Source organism: Macaca mulatta, chromosome 3 (assembly GCF_049350105.2).
Source record: "Macaca mulatta isolate MMU2019108-1 chromosome 3, T2T-MMU8v2.0, whole genome shotgun sequence".
Taxonomy (NCBI): domain Eukaryota; kingdom Metazoa; phylum Chordata; class Mammalia; order Primates; family Cercopithecidae; genus Macaca; species Macaca mulatta.
The window spans coordinates 169623086-169646751 of record NC_133408.1 but is presented as its reverse complement, the minus strand read 5'-3'; the positions used below and the strand labels follow the sequence as shown (position 1 = coordinate 169646751).

At 48.5% G+C, this 23666-nt stretch overlaps 1 protein-coding gene across 5 annotated transcripts in view; it reads left to right on the top strand.

Annotated features, from left to right (window-relative positions):
- Positions 1–21385: 21385 nt before the first annotated feature.
- Positions 21386–23666, top strand: part of UBE2H (ubiquitin conjugating enzyme E2 H) — a 148439-nt gene continuing 146158 nt past the window's right edge. For 2 of the 5 annotated variants that reach the window (XR_013414648.1, XM_077994819.1), the window contains exon 1: positions 21386–21880. Coding sequence is in view for 3 of the 5 variants with exons in the window: in XM_077994819.1 (XP_077850945.1) it covers positions 21828–21880 (53 nt within the window). In the remaining 2 variants the exon portion in view is untranslated. 5 annotated transcript variants of the gene reach the window in all.

The window sequence follows — 23666 nt, the reverse complement described above, 5'->3', positions numbered from 1 at the left end:
TCTTTTTTTTTTTTTTTTTTTTTTTTTTTTTTTTTTGAGACGGAGTCTCGCTCTGTAGCCCAGGCTGGAGTGCAGTGGCCGGATCTCAGCTCACTGCAAGCTCTGCCTCCCGGGTTCACGCCATTCTCCGGCCTCAGCCTCCCGAGTAGCTGGGACTACAGGCGCTGCCACCTCGCCCGGCTATTTTTTGTATTTCTTAGTAGAGACGGGGTTTCACCGTGTTAGCCAGGATGGTCTCGATCTCCTGACCTCGTGATCCGCCCATCTCGGCCTCCCAAAGTGCTGGGATTACAGGCTTGAGCCACCGTGCCTGGCCTTTTTTCTTTTATTTTTCTTTCTTTTTTCCTTTTTTTTTGAGACAGAGTTGTCTCTGTTACCTAGGCTGGAGTGCATTGGTGCAGTCTTGGCTCACTGCAACCTCCACCATGCAGATTCAAGTGATCCTCATGCCTCGGCCTCCTGGGTACCTGGGATTACAGGCGTGTGCCACCACACCTGGCTAATTTTTGTATTTTTAGTGGAGGCAGGGTTTTGTCATGTTGGCCAAGCTGGTCTCGAACTCCTGACCTCGTGATCTGCCCACCTCGGCCTCCCAAAGTGCTGGGATTACAGGTGTGAGCCACCATGCCCAGCCTTTTTTTCTTTCATTTTTAAGAAACAGGATCTTGCTCTCCTACGCTGGAGTGTCATGGGGTACAATCATAGGTCACTGCAGCCTCGACGTCCTGGACTCAAGTCATTCTTCTGCCTCAGCCTCTTAGTAGCTGGGACCACAGACTTGCACCACCACACGCAGTTAATTGGGAGATGGGATTACAGATAGCTGTTATTTTCTTTTCCTTTTTTTTTTTTTTTTTTTTTTTCTTGTCACTGATGAAGCTCCAAGACTGTTCTTTTCTTTTTCTTTTTGAGATGGAGTCTCGCTCTGTCGCCCAGGCTGGAGTGAAGTGGCGCAATCTAGGCTCACTGCAATCTCCGTCTCCCGGGTTCACGCCATTCTCCTGCCTCAGCCTCCCCAGCAGCTGGGACTACAGGCGCATGCTGCCACACCCGGCTAATTTTTGAATTTTCAGTAGAGACGGGGTTTCACCCCGTGTTAGCCAGGATGGTCTCCATCTCCTGCTCTCATGATCCACCCGCCTCAGCCTCCCAAAGTGTCGGGATTATAGGCGTGAGCCACCCGTGCCCGGCCTCAAGACAGTTATTTTCTTTACATGTTCCAAGTTTTCCCCACTAGGAACATATTACTTTTTTTTTTTTGAGACGGAGTCTTGTTCTGTTGCCTAGGCTGGAGCGCAGTGGCATGATCTCGGGTCACTGCAACCTCCGCCTCCCGGGTTCAAGCAATTCTCCTGCCTCAGCCTCCCAAGTAACTGGAATGACAGGAGTGCACCACCATGCCCAGCTAATTTTTGTAGTTTTAGTAGAGACGGGGTTTCACCACATGGCCCAGGCTGGTCTCGAACTCCTGACCTCAAGTGATCCGTCCACCTTGGCCTCCCAAATTGCTGGGAGCCAGGAACATATTAGTTTTCAAATCAGAAAGGAGGCTGGGCGCAGGAGCTCACGCCTGTAATCCCAGCACTTTGGGTGGATCACCTGAGGTCAGCAGTTCAGGACCAGCCTGACCAACATGGTGAAACCCCGTCTCTACCAAAAATACAAAAATTAACTGGTTGTGGTGGCGGGCACCTGTAATCCCAGCTGCTCAGGAGGCTGAGGTAGGAGAATTGCTTGAACTCAGGAGGCAGAGGATGCAGTGAGCCGAGATAGCGCCACTGTACTCTAGCGTGGGCAACAGAGTGACACTTCGTTTCAAAAAAAAAAAAAATTTTTTTTAAATTAAATCAGGAAGGATACTAAAAGTGAAAAATAATTTCAGGTCTACAAGCCGCTGTGGTTATTCTATTTGAATTCTAAATGTTTCCTCAGTTTTCCTGCCCGTCTTACTCTTTGTTTCCTTTTGAGGAACTAATGGCTTGTAAGGTAGGGGTGAGCAGTTGGATTTGTAAGTGTGGAGAAGCATCCAGGCACCTCTCTGAGAGTTTCCTCCCAAACCTCCCTAGCCTTGGCTGCCCTCCGAGGGAGTGGCCCGCATGCAGGTGAACTTCACATTCTGCAGTGTCCGGGCAGAGGGCCTTCCATTCCGTTGGCTTCTGGAGGAAGCCACCAGCTCTGAGCCCAGTTGCCAGTTGGGGAGGGAAACCGAGACAGGGAACTCACTGCAGAGAGGACTCCAGGGACTCTCTTACACCTTCCCTGCTCTAAAGACAAGCATTTCCCAAAGCTACTGGACCCCTTCTTCTCCCCTTCAGGGTTGGGGAGAGAGATTTCAGAATTGAGGGTAACCCTGGCCAGGCATGGTGGCTCACGCCTGTAATCCCAGCACTTTGGGAGGTCGAGGTGGGAGGATCACGAGGTCAGGAGATCGAGACCATCCTGGCTAATACGGTGAAACTCCATCTCTACTAAAAATACAAAAATTAGCTTTTTTGTGTGTGTGTGAGGAAAAGACAGGAAGCCCATTTTGATGAAGACACCAAACAAATTTTTTTTTTTTGAGACGGAGTTTCGCTCTTGTCACACAGGCTGGAGTGCAGTGGTGCGATCTCAGCTCACTGCAATCTCTGCCTCCCAGGTTCAAGTCATTCTCCTGCCTCAGCCTCCCGAGTAGGTGGGATTACAGGCACCCACCACCATGCCCAGCATGGCGTGAATCCGGGAGGTGGAGCTTGCAGTGAGCCAAGATCATGCTACTGCACTCCAGCCTGGACGGCAGAGTGAAACTCCATTTCAAAAAAAAAAAAAAAAGAATTGAGGATAACCCAGAAGTCAGGAGTTTAACAAGAGAAAATACCAGGCATGACAGACAAGTCCTGGCTAGGTCTTGGCTGGATGGAAGCAGGGAAGCTAACTGGTCATTGCTGGTGGCTGGGACCAGCCTTGTGAGTAACCAAGAGGCCAGGCCAGTGGTTCTGATACCCTGAGTGTGTTTCGGAAGCTCTCAGATAAAGAACGTGGGCGGTTTACCCCTTCTTTGTGCACTGGTTAAAAATCCCAGGCAAGGAGGTAGCTTAGATAATGTAGCATACACTGAAATTCTTCTGTGCTGAGACACTTATTTCCTGTCTTTATTCAATGCCAGTGAATACCAGAAAGTTTCCTTTTCAGGAGTTCAAACTTCAGGCATCAGAGAGATGAACAGAGCCGCAAACAAAGGCACACGCACGCGTGTGAATCACACAAGCACTAAAGGCCACCATGGAGGGGAGGAGGGGAAGGTGAGGCCTGGGTGGGGCCTTCTGCAAGAAAACAAGGAATATCTGTTTAGGGGTGGGGGTGGGGAGAGAAGGAAAATAGCCTCAGGGGACCAGAAAGTCAAACACTGACTTTAGGAAAGGCAGTGTCTGCACAAACATTCCTTCTGAGGCAAGAAGATACAGATGTGAGCTCGGTGGCTCACATCTGTAATCCCAGCACTTTGAGAGGCCGAGGTGGGCAGATCACCTAAGGTCAGGAGTTCGAGACCAGCCTGACCAACATGGAGAAACCCCTTCTCTACTAAAAATACAAAAATTAGCTGGGCGTGGTGGTGGGTGCCTGTAATCGCAGCTATCGGGAGGCTGAGGCAGGAGAATGACTTGAACCCGGGAGGCAGAGGTTGCAGTGAGCCGAGATCGCATCGCTGCACTCCATCCTGTGTGACAAGAGTGAACTACGTCTCAAAAAAAAAAAAAAAAATTTGGTTGGTGTCCACATCAAAATGGGCTTCCTATCTTTTCCTCACAGAATTCAACTTACTCTCCCCCAACCCCAGTCTTAGACAACACTACTGGCTACATGCAGGACAGTCACCCCCTTTCTTCCTGCCAAGGGCTGGTGCTCACCCCTTGGAGTACTGGAGGTTGGAAGAAGGGATAGAGTTATTTTTCTAGTACCATTCCCTCCCAGAGAGGAGAGAAGTTTCTACTCAAGGGTGCAAGGTAGAAGAGCAGGAGGGTTTGTAAAGCTCCTGCCCTCAAGTAAATGCATAGTTTGCCTGTCCTGACCTGGCTTCCTAGAAAACAGAGTTGGAGGCAAAGCCCGAAGGTTAATGTTTCACTGGGGAGGGCTGCAAGCCCAGGGCAGCAAGAGTGAGGAAGAGGGGAAGCTAGGCAGCGGAGGAAGGAAGGAACGTGTTCTCATTATAGATGACAGGTCGTTGTGTTTTCATTCATTTGGGGGCCTCCAAGTGTTAGAAGAATCACATGCGGACAAAGCAGCAGCAGAATGAGCAACTGCAGGCTCCTTCCAGCCTCCTCTCTCTTTTCGGTCAAAGTCCACCCCACGGTGTTAACTCCCCTTCATATGCAGGTTGTGTTACTGGGCCCCTCTCAGCAACTACTGGGGAGCCAGAAGGTCCTGGACTCCAGTTCGGTGCTGGAGCTGCTGCACCTTGGCCCTCACTCCTAGGGGAGGTTGAGGCAGTGGCTGTGTGAGGAAAGAAGCCATGGCAGTGACAGCTGTGCCTGGAGGGCCACAGAAGGATGCAGCCGGCACTGCTCCCGCTACACCGGAAGCACAGCAAGACTGAGAGACCCAGGCAGGACCAAGGCCTGGGAAGGAGTGGGGCTTAGCAAATCTAAGGAGGTGTATAAACTGGGTCCAGAACATTGACTTAGGGAAAAACTGTTTGGATTCTAAATTTGATGTTCTGAGCAGCCAGATGTATTGTGACTGCAACTTCTGTAAGCACTGGTTTTCATTTAAAAAGCATGTGAATTGAAAGATTTCTTGTGCTCTCTCCTCATGACAAAATGATGCAACTATCTTGTCCTGGTGTGGTGGCTCACACCTGTAATCCCAGCACTTTGGGAGGACGAGGCGGACGGACCACTTGAGGTCGGGAGTTTGCGACCAGCCTGGCCAACATGGTAAAACCCATCTCTACTAAAAACACAAAAATTAGCTGGGTGTGGTGGTGCATGCCTGTAGTCCCAGCTACTTGGGAGGCTGAGGCAGGAGAATGACTTGAACCCAAGAGGCAGAGGTTGCAGTGAGCCAAGATCGCACCATTACACTCCAGCCTGGGCGACAGAGCGAGACCTCGTCTTAAAAGAAAAAAAAGAAAAACAACAACAACAACAAAAAAAAATGAAGCAAGTGTCTGCAAGGCCTAGAGACCTTCCAAGTTTGTGCTGGGCTTGAAACTATGCAGAAGGCCTAGATCACTGGCCCAACCACTGTCCAGGTAACCAAAAATATGGTATTGGAACAGCTTCATTTATTATTATTATTATTTTTGAGACAGAGTTTCACTCTTATTGCCCAGGCTGGAGTGCAATGGTGCAATCTCGGCTCACTGCAACCTCTGCCTCCCAGGTTCAAGCGATTCTCCTGCCTCAGCCTCCTGATAGCTGGGATTACAGGCACGCACCACCACACCCAGCTAATTGCTAATTTTGTATTTTTCATAGAGACGGGGTTTCTCCATGTTGGTCAGGCTGGTCTCAAACTCCTGACCTCAGGTAATCCACCTGCCTCGGCCTCCCAAAGTGCTGGGATTACAGGCATGAGCCAATGCGCCTGGCCTGGAACAGTATTTTTTTTTTTTTTTTTTTTTTTTTTGAGACAGAGTCTCACCCTGTTGCCACGCTGGAGTGCAATGGCATGATCTCGGTTCACTGCAACCTCTGCCTCCCGAGTTCAAGCGATTCTCCTGCCTCAGCCTCCCAAGTAGCTGGGACTACAGGCACACACCACCACACCCAGCTAATTTTTGCATTTTTAGTAGAGACAGGGTTTCACCATGTTGGTCAGGCTGGTCTCGAACTCCTGACCTCGTGATCCACTCGCCTTGGCCTCACAAAGTGCTGGGATTATACGCATGAGCCACCGTGCCTGGCCTAGAACAGCTTCATTTTTAGCCAAACAGAATGTGATAGGAATCAAGCCAAACATCTTACAGTTTGGTAAAAATTATCCTTCACCCCTTCCCCTGCTTGACGATACAGAGCTGTCAGCTGAAGGCATGATGGATCTTTTGCCGTGTGACCTCTGGAGGAAGGCCAAAGGCATTTACAGGCCAAGCAACCAGAGCACCCTGGAGAAACCAAAGAGGCTAGGCCGGGCGCGGTGGCTCAAGCCTGTAATCCCAGCACTTTGGGAGGCCGAGACGGGTGGATCACGAGGTCAGGAGATCGAGACCATCCTGGCTAACACACTGAAACCCCGTCTCTACTAAAAAATACAAAAAACTAGCCGGGCGAGGTGGCGGGCGCCTGTAGTCCCAGCTACTTAGGAGGCTGAGGCAGGAGAATGGCGTAAACCCGGGAGGTGGAGCTTGCAGTGAGCCGAGATCGCGCCACTGCACTCCAGCCTGGGCGACAGAGCGAGACTCCGTCTCAAAAAAAAAAAAAAAAAAAAAAAAAGAAACCAAAGAGGCTTTAGAAACAGCAGGAGAAAGTAAGAATGAGAGAAACTGAGGGAGGGAAAGAAATCAGAGTCCGGCTTTCCCACTTTAGCTTTCTTTTCCTTTAGTCAACTAAGCAAATTTATACATCTCACTTTCCCCTAATGCAACCTCACTTCTCCTCCAGCAAAATTAGCAGAGGAGTCCTGGCTTGCATTGTTGGGAATAAGAAAACTTTGGAGGCAGGGTGCGGTGGCTCACTCCTGTAATCCCAGCACTCTGGGAGGCCGAGGTGGGCAGATCACCAGAGGCCAGGAGTTCAAGACCAGCTTGGCCAACATGGTGAAACCCCGTCTCTACCAAAAATACAAAAATTAGCCAGGTGTGGTGGCACACGCCTGTAATCCCAGCTACTAAGGAGGCTGAGGCAGGAGAAACGCTTGAACCCAGGAAGCAGAAGTTGAAGTGAGCTGAGATCACACGAAACAAAACAAAACAAAACAAATTTGGTTAAGTTTTGCCAGACTTAACTTTTTCTTTTTTTTTGAGACAGGGTCTCACTCTGTCACCCAGGCTAGAATATAGTGACGTGAACGTATCTCACTGAAGCCTCAACCCGCCATGCTCAAGCGATCCTCCCACCTCAGCCTCCTGAGTAGCTGGCACCACAGGCACATGCTACCATGTTCAGCTAATTTAAAGATTCTTTTTGTAGAAATGGGGTCTCCTTGTTGCCCAGGCTGCTCTTGAACTCCTGGGCTCAAGTCATGCTTTCACCCTGGCTTCCCAAAGTCCTGGGACTACAGGCATGAGCTACCATGCCAGGCCATACTTAACCCTTTTTTTTTTTTTTTTGGAGACAGAGTCTTGCTCTGTCACCCATGCCTTAGTGCAGTGCCATGATCTCAGCTCACTGTAATGTTTGCCTCCCAGGTTTAAGCGACTCTCCTGCCTCAGCCTCCTGAGTAGCTAGGATTATAGGCGCCACCACCATGCCCGGCTAATTTTTGTATTTTTAGCAGAGACAGGGTTTCACCTTGTTGGCCAGGCTGGTCTCGAACTCCTGACCTCAAGTGATCCACCTGCCTCAGCCTCCCAAAGTGCTGGGATTATAGGCGCCCACCACCACGCCTGGCTAATATTTGTATTTTTGGTAGAGACAGAGTTTAAACATCTCTGTCTCATAACAAAAAATGATGAACATGTAAGGTGATGAGTATGTTAAGTAGCTAGATTTAACCGTTTCATCATGTATACACATATCCAAATATTATGTTATAATATTATACCATACAATACACAATTTTGGCCTGGTGCGGTGGCTCACACCTGTAATCTCAACACTTTGGGAGGCTGAGGCGGGAGGCTGACAGAGCGAGACCCCGTCTCAAAAAAAAAAAAAAGGCCGGGCGCGGTGGCTCAAGCCTGTAATCCCAGCACTTTGGGAGGCCGAGGCGGGTGGATCACGAGGTCAGGAGATCGAGACTATCCTGGCTAACATGGTGAAACCCCGTCTCTACTAAAAATACAAAAAACTAGCCGGGCGTGGTGGCGCGCGCCTGTAGTTCCAGCTACTTGGGAGGCTGAGGCGGGAGAATGGCGTGAACCCGGGAGGCGGAGCTTGCAGTGAGCCGAGATCACGCCACTGCACTCCAGCCTGGGAGACACAGCGAGACTACGTCTCAAAAAAAAAAAAAAAAAAAAAAAAACACACACACAATTTTTATTTGTCAATTATACCTTAATAAAAAGAAATAGCTAATAGCAGAACCATATATATTATTACCATGTGTGTATACATGTATACACATATACATACACATAGATACATATAAATACTGAAATTTACTTGTGTTTTAAATAAATATATATTCAAACTTAAAACATCTTAGGCCAGGCACGGTGGCTCATGTTTGTAATTTCAGCACTTTGGGAGGCTGAGGCCAGCGGATCACCTGAGGTCTGGAGTTTGAGACCAGCCTGACCAACATGGAGAAACACTGTCTCTACTAAAAACACAAAATTAGCCGGGCGTGGTGGCACACGCCTGTAATCCCAGCTACTCCGGAGGCTGAGGCAGGAGAATCGCTTGAACCCGGGGCGCAGAGGTTGCAGTGAGCCGAGATCGCGCCATTGCACTCCAGCCTGGCAGCCAGGGCAACAAGAGCAAAACTCTGTCTCAAAAAAAAATAGATAAATAGATAGATAGATAGATAGACAGATAGATAGATAGATAGAGATAGATAGATAAAGAGGCCGGGTGTGGTGGCTTACGCCTATAATCCCAGCACTTCGGGAGGCCAAGGCAGGTGGATTACCTGAGGTCAGGAGCTCAAGACCAACCTGGCCAACATGGTGAAACCCTGTCTCTACCAAAAAAACAAAAATTAGATGGGCGTGGTGCCAGGCATCTGTAATCCCAGCTGTCGGGAGGCTGAGGCAGGAGAATTGCTTGAACCTGGGAGGCAGAGGTTTCAGTGAGCTGAGATCGCACCACTGCACTCCAGCCTGGACGACAACCGTGAAACTCTGTCTCAAAAAAAAAAAAAAAAAAGAAAAGAAAAGAAAAAGAAACGTCTCGGTGGCTGCTGGGTAAGGAACAGACTGTAGGGTGAGGGGAGAAGTCACTATGGGCAAACAGCGGGAGCAGAGAGGCCAGTTAGAATGGATCGCACAGAGGATGGTGTCTCACTTTAGGTGTGGGACACAGGGAGAAGGGCTCAGGTTTGGCAAATATGTTCGGGGTTGGGGGGTCTTGTGGAATTTGCTGATAGACTGGGTATGGGGATGATAAAGAATAAAACAGTAGGCCGGGTGCGGTGGCTCACGCCTGTAATCCCAGCACTTTGGGAAGCCGAGGCAGGTGACTCATGAGGTCAGGAATTCAAGACCAGCCTGGCTAACATGGTGAAACCCTGTCTCTACTAAAAGTACAAAAATTAGCCAGGCACAGTGGCAGGCGCCTGTAATCCCAGCTACTCGGGAGGCTGAGGCAGGAGAATTGCTTGAGCCCGGGGTGGGGGGCAGAGGTTGCAGTGAGCCAAGATCAAGATCATGCCACTGCACTCCAGCCTGGGTGACAGAGCAAGACACTTTAAAAAAAAAAAAAAAAAAAAAAACAGTCAAGGGAGACTCCAAGGGCTTAGTCTGGGCAGCTGATTGAATGATGGTGCCATTTGCTGAGAGGGGGAACTCTGGAGAACAGACCATTTCTTTTCAGAGGAACATTAATGTGGTTTAGAATGGCCTAGATCCTGGGCAATGAAATTATCTGTATACTACACCCCCTGTGACATGCAGTTTGCCTATATAACAAACCTGCACCTGTATCTCTGCAACTAAAATAAAAGTTAAAAAAAAAAAAAAAGGAGTGGCCTAGTCGACTTCTGGTCACGAAGGAGGTAAAATTAAGTTTCCCAACACCTACAAATTTCACTGACTGAATTAACAAGGTGGCACGGCAGATTGCAAGTGGCATGTGCTTTGACATTGGGGACTTGGATTTGAATCCCGATGCTTCCATTTACTGACTCTGTGACCTTGGGCAGCTTACATGACTTCTTTGAACCGAAGGTTTTTCAGCTGTGCAACCTGTCCTGCCAGGTTGTTTGGTTGTAAGTAATGCACCTTGCTACAGTTCCTGGTTCAGAGTAGGTGCTCAGGATGTGAGGTTTCCTGCCACTCTATACAGACCGTTAGGAAGAATTAACTTTGTGAGCTTCCAAGGAGCTGCTTTCAGCTGTTAATTTTGTGTTACCTTTTCAGCTGGTCTTCCTTCTTCATTTCATTCATTCACTATTTGAACACTTACTATGTACCACATACTACTCTAGACATTGGATATATAACAGTGAATTAGACAAAGGTCCCTCTCTTCATGCAGCTTACATCCTGAATTAAATACATTATTTGAGTAAAATACAGTATATGAGATGGTAGTAAGGAAAAGCAAAAGAAAAAGGAAGAGGATGTACCGGGATAGAGTTGGTACTGCAATTTAAACTGGGCGCAGTGGTTTGTGCCTATTATTCCAGATACTCAGAAGGGTGAGATGGGAGGATTGCTTGAGCTCAGAAATCTGAGGCCAGCCTGGGCAAAATAGTGAGAACCTGTCTCTAAAAAATAAATAAATGGCCAGGCGCGGTGGCTCACGCCTGTAATCCTAGCACTTTGGGAGGCTAAGGTGGGTGGATCGCCTGAGGTCAGGAGTTCAATACCAGCCTGGCCAACATGATGAAACCCCGCCTCTACTAAAAACTACAAAAATTAGCCAGACGTGGTGGCATGAGCCTGTAGTCCCAGCTACTCCGGAGGCTAAGGCAGAAGAATCACTTGAACCCGGGAGGCAGGGGTTGCAGTGAGCGGCAGTCATGTCACTACACTCCAGCCTGGGCGACAGAGCGAGACTCCGTCTCAAAAAAAAAAAAAAAAAAATTAATAAGTAAATAGGCTGGTCGCAGTGGCTCACGCTTGTAATCCCAGCACTTTGGGAGACCGAGGCAAATGGATCACCTGAGGTCAGGAGTTCATAGACCAGCCTGGCCAACATGGTAAAACCCCGTCTCTACTGAAAATACAAACATTAGCCAGCCATGGTGGCAGGTGCCTGTAATCCCAGCTATTCAGAAGGGTGAGACATGAGAATCACTTGAACCTGGGAGACTGAGGTTGCAGTGAGTCAAGACTGTGCCACTGCACTCCATCCTGGTTGACAATGTGAGACTCTGTCTCAAAAATAAGTAAATAAATAAGTTGGGTGCAGCGGCTCATGTCTATAATTCCAGCACTTTGGGAGTCTGAGGTAGGAGGATCACCTGAGCCAAGGAGTTCAAGACCAGCCTGGGCAATATAGCGAGACCCTATGTCTACCAAAAAATTTTTTAAAAAGTCAGCCATGTATGGTGGCACACACCTGTAGTCCCAGCTACTTGGGGGCCTGAGGTGGGAGGATCACTTGAGCCTGGGAGGTTGAGACTGGCTGAGGCATAATCACACCACAGCACTCCAGCCTGGATGACAGAGCAAGGCTCTATCTCTAAATAATTAAAAACTAAGGTGCTCAGGGAAGGCTCTACTGAGAAGATGACATTTCAGCAAAGACCCAAAGGACATTAGGGAGTAGGCCATATGCTTATCTGGGGGAAGAATATTTTAGGCTGAGAAAGTAGCAAAGTGCAAAGGCTCTGAGGCCGGGGCATGCTTGGTGTATCTGAGGAACAGCAAGAAACCCAGTGCGGGCTGGTCTGAGTGCAGTGTTTACCACTGTTGATTACAGATTTCTCTGTTGCTTCTCCACCCCCACTGCTTCACTTGACTAGTCTTAAAATACATATACATGTGAAGGCCGGGCACGGTGGCTCACGCCTGTAATCCCAACACTTTGGGAGGCCAAGGTGGGTGGATCAGGAGGTCAGGAGATCAAGACCATCCTGGCTAACACAGAGAAACCCCGTCTCCACTAAAAAATACAAAAAAACTAGCCAGGCGTGGTGGTGGGCACCTGTAGTCCCAGCTACTTAGGAGGCTGAGGCAGGAGAATGGCATGAACCCAGGAGGCAGAACTCGCAGTGAGCCGAGACTGCACCACTGCACTCCAGTCTGGGCGACAGAGCGAGACTCCATCTCAAAAATAACAATAATAATAATAATAATAAAATAAATAAATATATATACATGTGAAAAAAGAGAAAGAGAAAAAGAAAAAGACCAGTGTGGGTAGAAAGGAGTGAGTGAGAGAATCGGAGAGTGACAGAACTATACAGAATTGGACAGGACCCTCCTGTAGGGCCTTGAATCCTGTGATGGCTTTGGCTTTTACATGATGTGAACTGGGAAGCGCTTGGAGGGTTTTGAACAGTAGGGAGACAAGATTTGCTTTATAGTCAGGCTCACTGGCTTCTGAGTTGAATACAGGGGTTGATGAAGTGAGGCCAACTGGGAAGTGATTATAGCAATCTATGTAAGAGATGATGGCTTGATAGAGAAGGCGAGGAAAAGATTCTGGATATATTTTGATGGTAGGGCCAACAGGATTTCCTGATAATTGGATGAAGGGGCTAGAGAATGAGAAGGGTCGGGGACTATAATTCAAGGTCCTTGGCCTGAGCAGCTAGAAGAATGTATTAGGTTGAACCAAATGAAATTACCAATATTTGATAGTTCTTAACCTTAAAAGGCAATTTCATATATTTCAACTTGATAGTTGTCATTGACTGAGATGGGGAAAAGTATGTGAGGAAGAGGTGAGGAGGTGGTATCAGAAATTTATTTTTGGACATGAGATGTCGCACAGGCAGCTATGTATATGCCTCTGAGTTCGGGGTGTCTTAGTCTTTTTTCTGTTGTTGTAACAGAAGAACACAGAGCACTCACAACCTAATCACCTCTTAAAAAAGAAAAGAGAGCTGGGTGCAGTGGCTCACATCTGTAATCCCAGCACTCTGGGAGGCTGAGGCAGGTGGATCATCTCAGGTGGGGAGTTTGAGACCAGTCTGACCAACATGGAGAAACCCTGCCTCTACTAAAAACACAAAATTAGCTGGGCGTGGTGGCACATGCCTGTAATCTCAGCTATTCATGAGGCTGAGGCAGGAGAACTGCTTGAACCCAGGAGGCAGAGGTTTCTGTGAACTGAGATTGAGATCGTGTCACTGCATTCCAGCCTGGGCAATAAAAGCAAAACTCCGTCTCAAAAAATAAATAGTCACCGGGTGTGGTGGCTCATGCCTGTAATCCCAGCAGTTTGGGAGGCTGGGGCAGGTGGATCCCCTGAGGTCGGGAGTTCGAGACCAGCCTGACCAACATGGAAAAAACCCATCTCTACTAAAAATACAAAATTAGCCGGGTGTGGTGGCACATTGCTGTAATACCAGCTACTCGGGAGGCTGAGGCAGGAGAATCGCTTGAACCCGGGAAGCAGAGGTTGCAGTGAGCCGAGATCGCGCCATTGCATTCCAGCCTGGGCAACAAAAGTGAAATTCTGTCTCAAAAATAAATAAATAAATAAATAAATAATGAAAGAGAGGCCAGGCACGGTGGTTCACGCCTGCAATCCCAGCACTTTGGGAGGCCGAGGTGGGTGCATCACCTGAGGTCAGGAGTTTCAGACCAGCCTGGCCAACATGGTGAAACCTCGTCTCTACTAAAAATACACACAAAAAATTAGCCAGATGTGGTGGCGAATGTCTGTAATCCTAGCTACTCGGGAGGCTGAGGCAGGTGAATCACTTTAACCTGGGAGGTGGAGGTTGCAGTGAGCCGAGATGGCGCCATTGCACTCCAGCTTGGGCAACAAGAGCTAAACTGCCTCTCAAAAAAAAAAAAAAAAAGAAGAAAAGAGGTGAAACCTTTAAGATTCCGGGTGTCACTCTGTCACCCAGGCTAGAGTGCAGTGACTCGCTCGATCATAGCTCGCTGCAGCCTCCAATTCCTGGGCTCAAGTGATCCTCCCACCTCAGCCTACCGAATAGCTGAGACTACTGGCATGCACCACCATGCCTGGCAAATTTTTAAAACATTTTTATAGAGACAAGAGTCTCACTATGTTGCCCAGTCTAGACTCAAACGATCCTTCTGCTTGGCCTCTCAAAGCATTGGGATTACACGCATGAGCCACTGCACCCAGCCAATGTTCCACCTCTAAATATCATCATGTTGGCAAATTTCAACATGAGTTTTAGAGGGGACATTCAAACAATAACATGGGGCAAGGGCCCATGTCAGGAATATACATTAGGGAGTCAAAGTATAGATGGCATTTAAAGCTTTGAGGTTGGGTAAAGTCACTTAGAGTATTACCTGTAGATAAAGAAGAGTAGATAGAGACCTGAGAACTGAGTCTGGGGCTTCCAGCATTTCCAGATCAGTGAGACGAGAAAGCAGTGAAGAAAAGACAGGAGGCTGCAACTGACAACATGCAGGCTCTGAACAGAGGAGCTGGCCCAAATGAGAGCTTTCAATGTAGGTGTGAATAATTTTCAGCCTTGCTTCCTCCTTGAAGCTTGGCATTGGGGAGTGTGTGTGTGTGTACAGGGGACCGGATAATACTTTATAGATGACTAGCACATCAGAGGTTGCATCATCTCCTATTTGATCCTATCTGACCTAGGCAAAGGAAGTACAGTTGCTATCATCCTGTTTTATAGATGAGGAAACTGAGGCATAAAGGTTCAGTTACTTGCCCAAGTTATATATCAATCACAGGTAAATCCTAGGCTGGAAGGAGTCGTCTGTCTCTAAGTTCTGTGGGCTAACTGAATCACGCTGCATGCTCCTGAACTCTGACTACTTCTCTGGGGACAAACTGTTACAAAGTTACATGCAGATAACTTGAAATGGGTTTTAAGCTTTTATTTCCACAGCAGCAAAGAAACTACTGACACGATTACCTTCTAGAAGGGCCTGGACCTGTGATCCCAAACGCCAAGAATGCCGTAGCTCAAAATGAACGACTTTCCCACTGAGAAGCAGCGAAATGAAACTAGGGGGCTTTCTACAGGGATTTTCACACTTGGTGGGGACAGGGATCAATTCACTTTGGCTCCAGAGCTGTTGGAGTTAACAGGTAACTTCAGAGACAGAGCAGCTTCTGGCCTGGGCTCTGCTACTCATTCCACCCAATAACCGGTTTCATCTTACTCCGTCTGAGTGTCTTGCTGAAAGCATTAGATTCTCTCCAAACTTGTTTTCTTGCCCTGGAGAAGCTGCTCCTGAGATCGGAGGCTTCGTGGCTCAAGCTTGGCCCTGCCCTGGGCAGAGATAAACAGGCCCTGAATACATTTCCCAGATTGCAACACTGGTGAGTCAGCCAGGGTCGGACAGCTGTTCCTCACAGGCACCCCCTGGCTGTACCTGATAAGGAAGACTGTCGCTCATTCCAGCGCAGGGTGGCTGTGTGTGCACCACATATAAACAGACACTCCCAGCCGCAGTGTTGTCTTAGAGGAAACGACAGACATTCTGAATGGCAGAAAACATTGGTGAGCTTAGCAAACTCACCTCTGCTCAAGGAGGGCTCCAGTTTCATAAGCCAAAATAAGTGAAACCAGGGCTGTCATTTGGCTCTGCTTTGGGACTGCTTTTTGAACCTACCTGGTCAAGGGTGGGCTCAGCTCTGGAAAGGAAAAGGAAGGATTAAAGTGGAGGGATGAGGAGGTCAGAAGAGAGGAGGTGGGTTTATGAAGGAACAAATGGCAAAATGCCCAGAGAGAAAAGGTGTCTCATAAAAATGTGAACATACCTTCACTGCAAAGAGAGGGAATCAATGCCACGGCATCTTCAAAAACAGGAAAAAAGGCCAGCACAGTGGCTCATGCCAATAATCCCAACATTTTGGGAGGCAGAGGTGGGAGGATCACTTGCTTAAGCCCAGGAATTTAAGAGCAGGCTGGGCAACACAGTGAGACTCTGTCTCTACAAAAAATTAAAAATAAAAAAGCAGCCAGGTGTGGTGGCATAGCACGTGTAGTACCAGCTATGTGTAGAGGCTGTAACAGGAGGATCACTTGAGTCTGGGAGGTTGAGGCTGCAGCGAGCTATGATTGCACTACTGCATTCCAGCCCGGGCAACAGAGCGAGACCTTGTCTCAAAAGGAAAAAAAAAAAGGAGAGGCCGGGCGTGGTGGCTCACGCCTGTAATCCCTGCACTTTGGGAGACTGAGGCAGGCAGATCACCTGATGTCAGGAGTTTGAGAGCAGCCTGGCCAACATGGTGAAACCCTGTCTCTACTAAAAATACAAAAATTAGCCAGGCGTGGTGGTGGCGCACCTCTAATCCCAGCTACTTGGGAGGCTGAGGCTGGAGAATCGCTTGAATCCAGGAGGCGGAGATTGCAGTGAGTGGAGATCATGCCATTGCACTCCAGCCTGGGCGACAACAGCGAAACTTCATCTCAAAAAAAGAAAAAAGAAAAAAAAATCCCCCCCCCCAAAATGAACAGACAGATCTTGAGACCAAAAAAATCCAAGAGTGGCTACTCCTTAAATGATTTACATGAGTAAAAAATGGGGCAAATGGAGGATTGATATTAATAATTATATGGTAATACCACCATCACATTATACCTTGTAATCAACACTTCACATTACCTTTATGAAAGCCATTTATAGTTTACAAGGGGTTTTTACATTCATCTTTTCCATTTACTGCATCAACACATTTGAGTGGGTAAGACATTGTGAGCTGCATTTTACAGATGAGAAAACTGAGGCTCAAGGAGGATACGTGAAATTAACTGAGATTTAAAAGCTGGGAAGGGGCAAGTTTGTCTTAAGTAACCCGTAGACCTAGATACTTACTAAAGACACAATAACTTGGCTGGGCATAGTGGCTTATGCCTGTAATCCCAGCACTTTGAGAGGCTGAGGCAGGAGGATTATTTGGGGTGAGGAGATCGAGATCAGCCTGGTCAACATGTGAAACCCCATTTCTACTAAAAATACAAAAATTAGCCAGGCGTGGTGGCGTGTGCCTGTAGTCCCAGCTACTAGGGAGGCTGAGGCAGGAGAATCGCTTGAACCCAGGAGGTGAAGGTTGCAGTGAGCCAAGATCGTGCCACTGCACTCCAGCCTGAGTGACAGAGTGAGACTCGGTCTCAAAAATAAATAAATAAAACAAAGACACATTTTTTTTTTTTTGAGACAGAATCTTGCTGTGTCATCCAGGGTGGAGTGCTGATCTGCAACCTGCACCTCCCAGGTTCAAGCGATTCTCCCCCCTCAGCCTCCAGAGTAGCTGGATTACAGGAGTACATCACCATGTCCAGCTAATTTTTGTATTTTTAGTAGAGACAGGGTTTCACCATGTTGGCCAGGCTGGTCTCGAACTCCTGACCTCAGCTGATTTACCCACCTCGGCCTCCCAAAGTGCTGAGATTACAGGCATGAGCCACCATGTCCAGCCAAAAATAACCCTTCTTTTTTTTTTTTTTTTTTTTTGAGACAGAGTCTTGCTCTGTCGCCCAGGCTAGAGTGCAGTGGGGCGATCTCAGCTCACTGCAAGCTCTGCCTCCCAGGTTCACGCCATTCTCCTGCCTCAGCCTCCCGAGTAGCTGGGACTACAGGCGCTCACCACCATGCCCAGCTAATTTTTGTTTTGTATTATTAGTAGAGATGGGGTTTCACCGTGTTAGGCAGGATGGTCTCTATCTCCTGACCTCATGATCCGCCTGCCTTGGCCTCCCAAAGTACTGGGATTACAGGCGTGAACCACTGCACCAGGCCTAAAAAAAAAACCCATCTTTAAGATGATTCCTTTATTAAAAAAAATTTTTTTGGTAGAGGTAGGGATCTTGCTATGTTGCCTAGGCTGGTCTCGAATTCTTGGCTTACAAGAAATCCTCCCATCTTGGCCTCCCAAAGTGCTGGGATTACAGGCATGAGCACAACGCCCAGCCAGATTCTTTTTCAGTGACTGCTCAGAGGGCTAAATCTCCATTGCATTTTTAAGTAGAGCAGCCCACCTTCTTCAGTATCATCTGCAACTAATTTCTCTAAACACCTCTTAGATTATTTTTTGCCTAGTAAGCATTGTTGAAGAGTAAAGCACCAGGGAAAATTTCTAGGCTCTACTCCATGTCCTTGTTTCCGAAGTGTCCCTTCCTTAACCTGTTCTGTCATAACCTAACCTGTTTCTGGACTCCACACTCTGGGTTCCAGAAACAACATCTTTGGGTCCTCTAAGCTTACCACTGTTGCTCTCAGGTTGGGGGAAACTTTGGGGGGCACTCAGACCTTCCCTTATTTGCATAGCACATTATGGGAGCAGTTAACTCACCTGGAATAGTCAGACATGTATTTTGAAAGTGGTGATGCCTGCCGGAATCTTAAAGGCAGTGGTTCTCAAACTTTGGCCTGATCAGAATCATCTGGGGAGCTTGTTAATGACTTGGATGTCCAAGCCCCACCCCAGACCTTCTGAGTCAGAATTCCCAGGGGTGGGGCCTGGACAGTTGTGAGCTTAACAAGCTCCGCAGGTGACTCTGATGAACACCAAAGCTTGAGAACCAGTTTTAGCATTGTCTTAATCAGATGAAAGACAGTGGGGAGTTATTTTAGGAGAGAAGGTAGCAGCAACAGAAGTGCAGAGAGCCCAAGAGGAGACACAGTCAGGAAGACAAATCTCTGCTCTGTCTTTATCTCCCTTGAACAAAGTGGTCAAATAAAGGAGGTTATAGGAAATCTCTTCGTTCAGGCCGGGTGTGGTGGCTCACGCCTGTAATCTTAGCACCTTGGGATGCCAACGAGGGTGGCTCACCCGAGGTCAGGAGATCGAGACCAGCCTGGCCAACATGGTGAAAACCTGTCTCTACTTAAAATACAAAATTGGCTGGGTGTAGTGGCGGACACCTGTAATCCCAGCTACTTGGGAGGCTGAGACAGGAGAATTGCTTGAACCTGGGAGGTGGAGGTTGCAGAGAGTTGAGACCACGCCATTGCACTCCAGCCTAGGGGACAAGAGCGAGACTTCGTCTGAAAAAAGAAAAATCTCTTCGTTCAGACGTGTCCTCCTTCTCTGTGTGGTTTTCTATGTGCAATGTATTTATTTATTTATTTTGAGATGGAGTCTCTGTCACCCAGGCTGGAGTGCAATGGTGTGGTCTTGGCTCACTGCAGCCTCCGCCCCCCGAGTTCAAGTGATTCTCCAGCCTCAGCCTCCTAAGTAGCTGAGACTGCAGGCGCATGCCACCACAGCTGGCTAATTTTTGTATTTTTAGTAGAGATGGTGTTTCACTATGCTGGCCAGGCTGGTCTCAAACTCCTGACCTCGTGATCTGCCCCGCCTCGGCCTCCCAAAGGGCTGGGATTACAGGCGTGAACCACCGCAACCGGCTGTGCAATTTATTTTTATTTTTTTTAAGGCTAGTCAAGTGAAGCAGTGGGCGTGTAGAAGGAACAAAGAAATCTGTAACTGGTTGTGATCAATTAGTTTTAAACACCACTGTACCTGGACCAGCAGCAATGTACAATTTGAAAGAGCAATGCACTCCTTTCAGAAGCAACTAAAATAGCCCACCTTTTTCAGAACATAAAGAGGTTATCAAGGGCTGGGGGGAAGGGGTTATTGCTTAATGTTTGGGATGGTGAACATGTTCTGGAAATGGGTAGTACGATGGTTGCATGACATTGTGAATGTATTTAATCCTATTGAATTATACCTTTAAATATGGTTAAAATGTTAAATTTTATGTTATGTATGTTTTACAATTTAAAAAAGCCTAGGTTTTTTGAGGCATGAAATGATAGCTGCAAAAGACGTTCAATCTTAGCTCATTGCTGCTGCCCCAGGTGTGTGTGCATAGGAGGTTATGTAAGGGAGGCTCAACTCACAACACATGATCTGACAAAGTACAAGTGTATATTCATGGGAATGAGGGAAAAGATAAAACTTTTGAAATGATAGTGAAAATCTGACATAAATATAGGCGATGCCTGGAACACTCTTCACTGGCCCTTTTGCCTGGTTGACTCCTGGGTTCCATAACACTTCTTTTGGAGGACCTTATAGGGCAGCATCTTTCAAACTTCACTGTGCATAAGAATCACCTGGGGGCCCGGCGCGGTGGCTCAAGCCTGTAATCCCAGCACTTTGGGAGGCCAAGACGGGCGGATCACGAGATCAGGAGATCGAGACCATCCTGGCTAACACGGTGAAACCCCGTCTCTACTAAAAAATACAAAAAACTAGCCGGGCGAGGTGGCGGGCGCCTGTAGTCCCAGCTACTTAGGAGGCTGAGGCAGGAGAATGGCGTAAACCCGGGAGGCGGAGCTTGCAGTGAGCTGAGATCCGGCCACTGCACTCCAGCTCGGGTGACAGAGCGAGACTCCGTCTCAAAAAAAAAAAAAAAAAAAAAGAATCACCTGGGGACCTTGTTAAAACTGCAAATTCTCATTCAGTAGATCTGAAGTGAAGCTCTAGCGGCATTTCTAACAAGTTCCCAAGTGATGCTGACACTATAGACCCACAGACTATACTGGGGGGCTGTGTAAATTTAGTCTTCCTTTTCCTTTTTTTTTTTTTGGAGACAGAGTCTCACTCTGTCGCCCAGGCTGGAGTGCAGTGGCACGATCTCGGCTCACTGTAACCTCTGCCTCCTGGGTTCAAGCGATTCTCCTGCCTCAGTCTTGCGAGTAGTTGGGCCTACAGGCGCCCGCCACCACGCCCGGCTAATTTTTGTATTTTTAGTAGAAATGGGGTTTCACCACGTTGGCCAGGCTGGTTTTGAACTCCCGATCTCAGGTGATCCTCCTGCCTCGGCATCCCAAAGTGCTGGGATTACAGGCGTGAGCCACTGCGCCCGGCTAAATTTAGTCTTTCTTAGTTCACCATTATATCCTCATGTCCAGCAAGGTGATTAGCACACAGGAAGTGCTTAATAAATATTTATTGAATGAATGAAGTATTTAAGATTGGTGTAGGAGGTTCACACACTTTGCGAAGTTGCCTCATGCTCTGTAGAATAAGGATAGTAGTACTAAATTATTTCTGACCTTACCACATTGCTGTGTAAACTCTAATCTTTGAAATAGTGCCCGTAGACACGTGGATTGTGATGAACCCTGGTATTGAAGCCTGAAGAAGCCTTGCTGTGGTCTACAATCCTTGGAAACAAATTCTCTCCAGCCAAGGAGGGAGCGGAGTGCAAGGAACCTGCTGGTGTGGGAATTTCCAGATTTTGGTGCCTGAGTAATTGCTACCTTGGCCTCCTCCAAATCAAAGAAATTAACAGCTTGTTAAACAGAGTGTGTGTGGAGGTTCGTTAACCTAAAATCCACGCATTTAATAATATTGCCATTATTTACTATTATCGTTTAGGATGATGATAACGACACTGGCAGTTGAGCGATGAAGTAGGTGGGGAAGTTGGGGGAGGGGACAGAGGGTGTGAGACAGCCGGAGAAAGAGGAACTACAACTCCCAGAATGCACCGGGAAAGCCCACGCCGCAGCGGCGCCCCACCCCTCTCAGCGTCCAGGCCCGCCCCCTCCGATGACGTCACCTCTGTGACGTCACGGCGCCCAGAGCGAGGCTGGGGTAGGGAGGCCGACTGAGCAGGAGTCGTCCGCTTGTAGTGGAGGCTGCTAGGAGCCGGTCAGAGGGTGAGTGGGAAACAGGCGAGCGAGCCAGAGCAGGCAGGAGGGAGCGTCGCGCGGCGCAGAGGAGTGCCGGGGCCGGGCCGCGGCGGAACCACAGCCAGAGAGGGGCTGCCCGAGCCGGGCGCCGCGGGGTCCCCACCCCCACCCGGCCGGACAGTGCCCGGTGTTCCCCCGTGCGGGGGGCGGCGGCGGCGGCTGACGGGACCGCCGGGACCGCGGGGGTGTTGCCACCTCCACCGAGGAGCCGGCGCGGCCGCGGGCTCCTCAGAGCCGGGGCCCGGGGCCCGTGACAGACGGGCCGAGGAAGGGAGAGAGGCGGCGGCGGGGAGGCGGCGGCGACACCATGTCATCTCCCAGTCCGGGCAAGAGGCGGATGGACACGGACGTGGTCAAGCTGTATCCTTCGTGGAGGGGAATTCGGGATGTGTGTGGGGGGCGGTGTGGGGATGCCCAGGGCACCCCCGAAACCACTGCAAAGGCCTTGGGGCACTCCAGGCCACTGTCCGAGACTCCCCTCCTCCCCCAGTGCCTACGGCGGCTCCTTGGCACCTCCCAGGGGCCGAGAGCCTTTTCAGCTCGCCTTTTTCCCGCAGCACCCCGAAATACGCGTTGCTGCTCGCTCTTCCTGTATCCCCACAGCCCGTGACTTTCCTTCGCGACGTTTGGACTCCCAGACGGCCTTATTTCTTTTTGCAGGACCAGTCGCCTCACTCTCTACCACCGAGCCCATCTTCAGGGTTTCTCTCTCCTGTTTGCTCGCTCTGGATTGAGGGACTCAAGGCAGAAATTCCCGAGACGGAAGCCTTTCTCCCTTCCTTGAGATGCCCCCATTTCCTCCAACCACAATGCTGCTTGAACTGGGGTCATTCAAGCGACCTCTTTTATCCCTAATTCCTTTCTATATTAGGAAGAGAGTCGCCTGCTCAGGGCCCCCTCTTCTAAGAAAGAGCTCTGTGTGTTTTCAGTCAGTCCCTCCTGTTAAGCTTTCTGGTCCCCGGGAGAACCCTACTGTTTTCCTTTCCACTGACAAAGCCTGTCCCACCCATGGTTGTATGTGATGAAGACCCTTGGGCCCTCCAGCAAGCCACCCTCCATGTTGTGGGTATGACAGCCGGGGAAAGAGGAGCTCCTGGACAAAATAGTCCCTGGACTGGCCACTTGGGCAAAACTTCCTCTGTGAGGGTCAGCTTCTTGGGGGAATACTTGCCCTGATGTCGCCAAGTGACACCCTTTATTTTCTGCCCCCTCCCCCCAACTTTCTGCACTCTGGAGGCTGCAGTGGGAAAGCCATAACTGATAAGAGCCCTTCAGGCAGTGGTTTTGGTTGAAGTCCAGACTGATTATTTAAGGACCAGCTAGAGAAATTCGCGAAGGTTCCTGTGACAAATGGAGAATTTGTTTTTTGAAGGGTAATTTAGAGGGTGGGGGGAGCCCAGAGTTCTGAACAGCTAGTCCTTGGGGAGGGGGGAAAGTGGGGGCTTAGGGGGTGGTACTGTGGAACACAGTTTAAAAGTCCTGTCTCCTGTTTCTCTCCCTTCACCCCATCCCCCCACCGTTTCCCCCTGTTGCAGGGTTTTGTTTATATAACTCAAGTTGTTTGGCTAAATTCTTCAGGTGAATTCCTTTTTTCTTCCTTTTACTTGTTGCTGTTTTTGATTGTTTTACTTCTTTGTAGAGGTCAGTGATTATTGTCAAAAAATTCAGTTAGGGAATTTGCTGAAGTTTTAAAAAAGTAGTTTTTGCATATGGTTTGGCAATGGGGGATGGGAGGGAAGTTGTCCGGGCAAGATATTTTTAAAAAAATAATCTTTTCAGAAATAAGGTGTTTTTCTCCTTGCTCAGGGAAAACTTGGCTAGAAATTAGGAGCAGTAGATAGACTTCTAAGTTTGTGGTTTGGAGTTTAGAATTTTTGGGGGGTGGGAGATTAGAGCGGAGCAACTAATAAAGTATAGCGTACCTAATATATGTTCAGGCACAAGTGAAATCAACTCTTTATGAGCTGTTTGTGGCTGTGATTGTTTTGTAAATGTGTGAATGATACCAGTAATGTTGGCTTTTCATAAGGCTGCAGGAAAACTTGTAACTAACTGACTGTGTGTACATTTTAGACAAAGCAGTTTCAGGTTTTATTTTTGTTTAGAAACTAGGAAATGACATGGTGGCAGAATCTGATTTATTTTT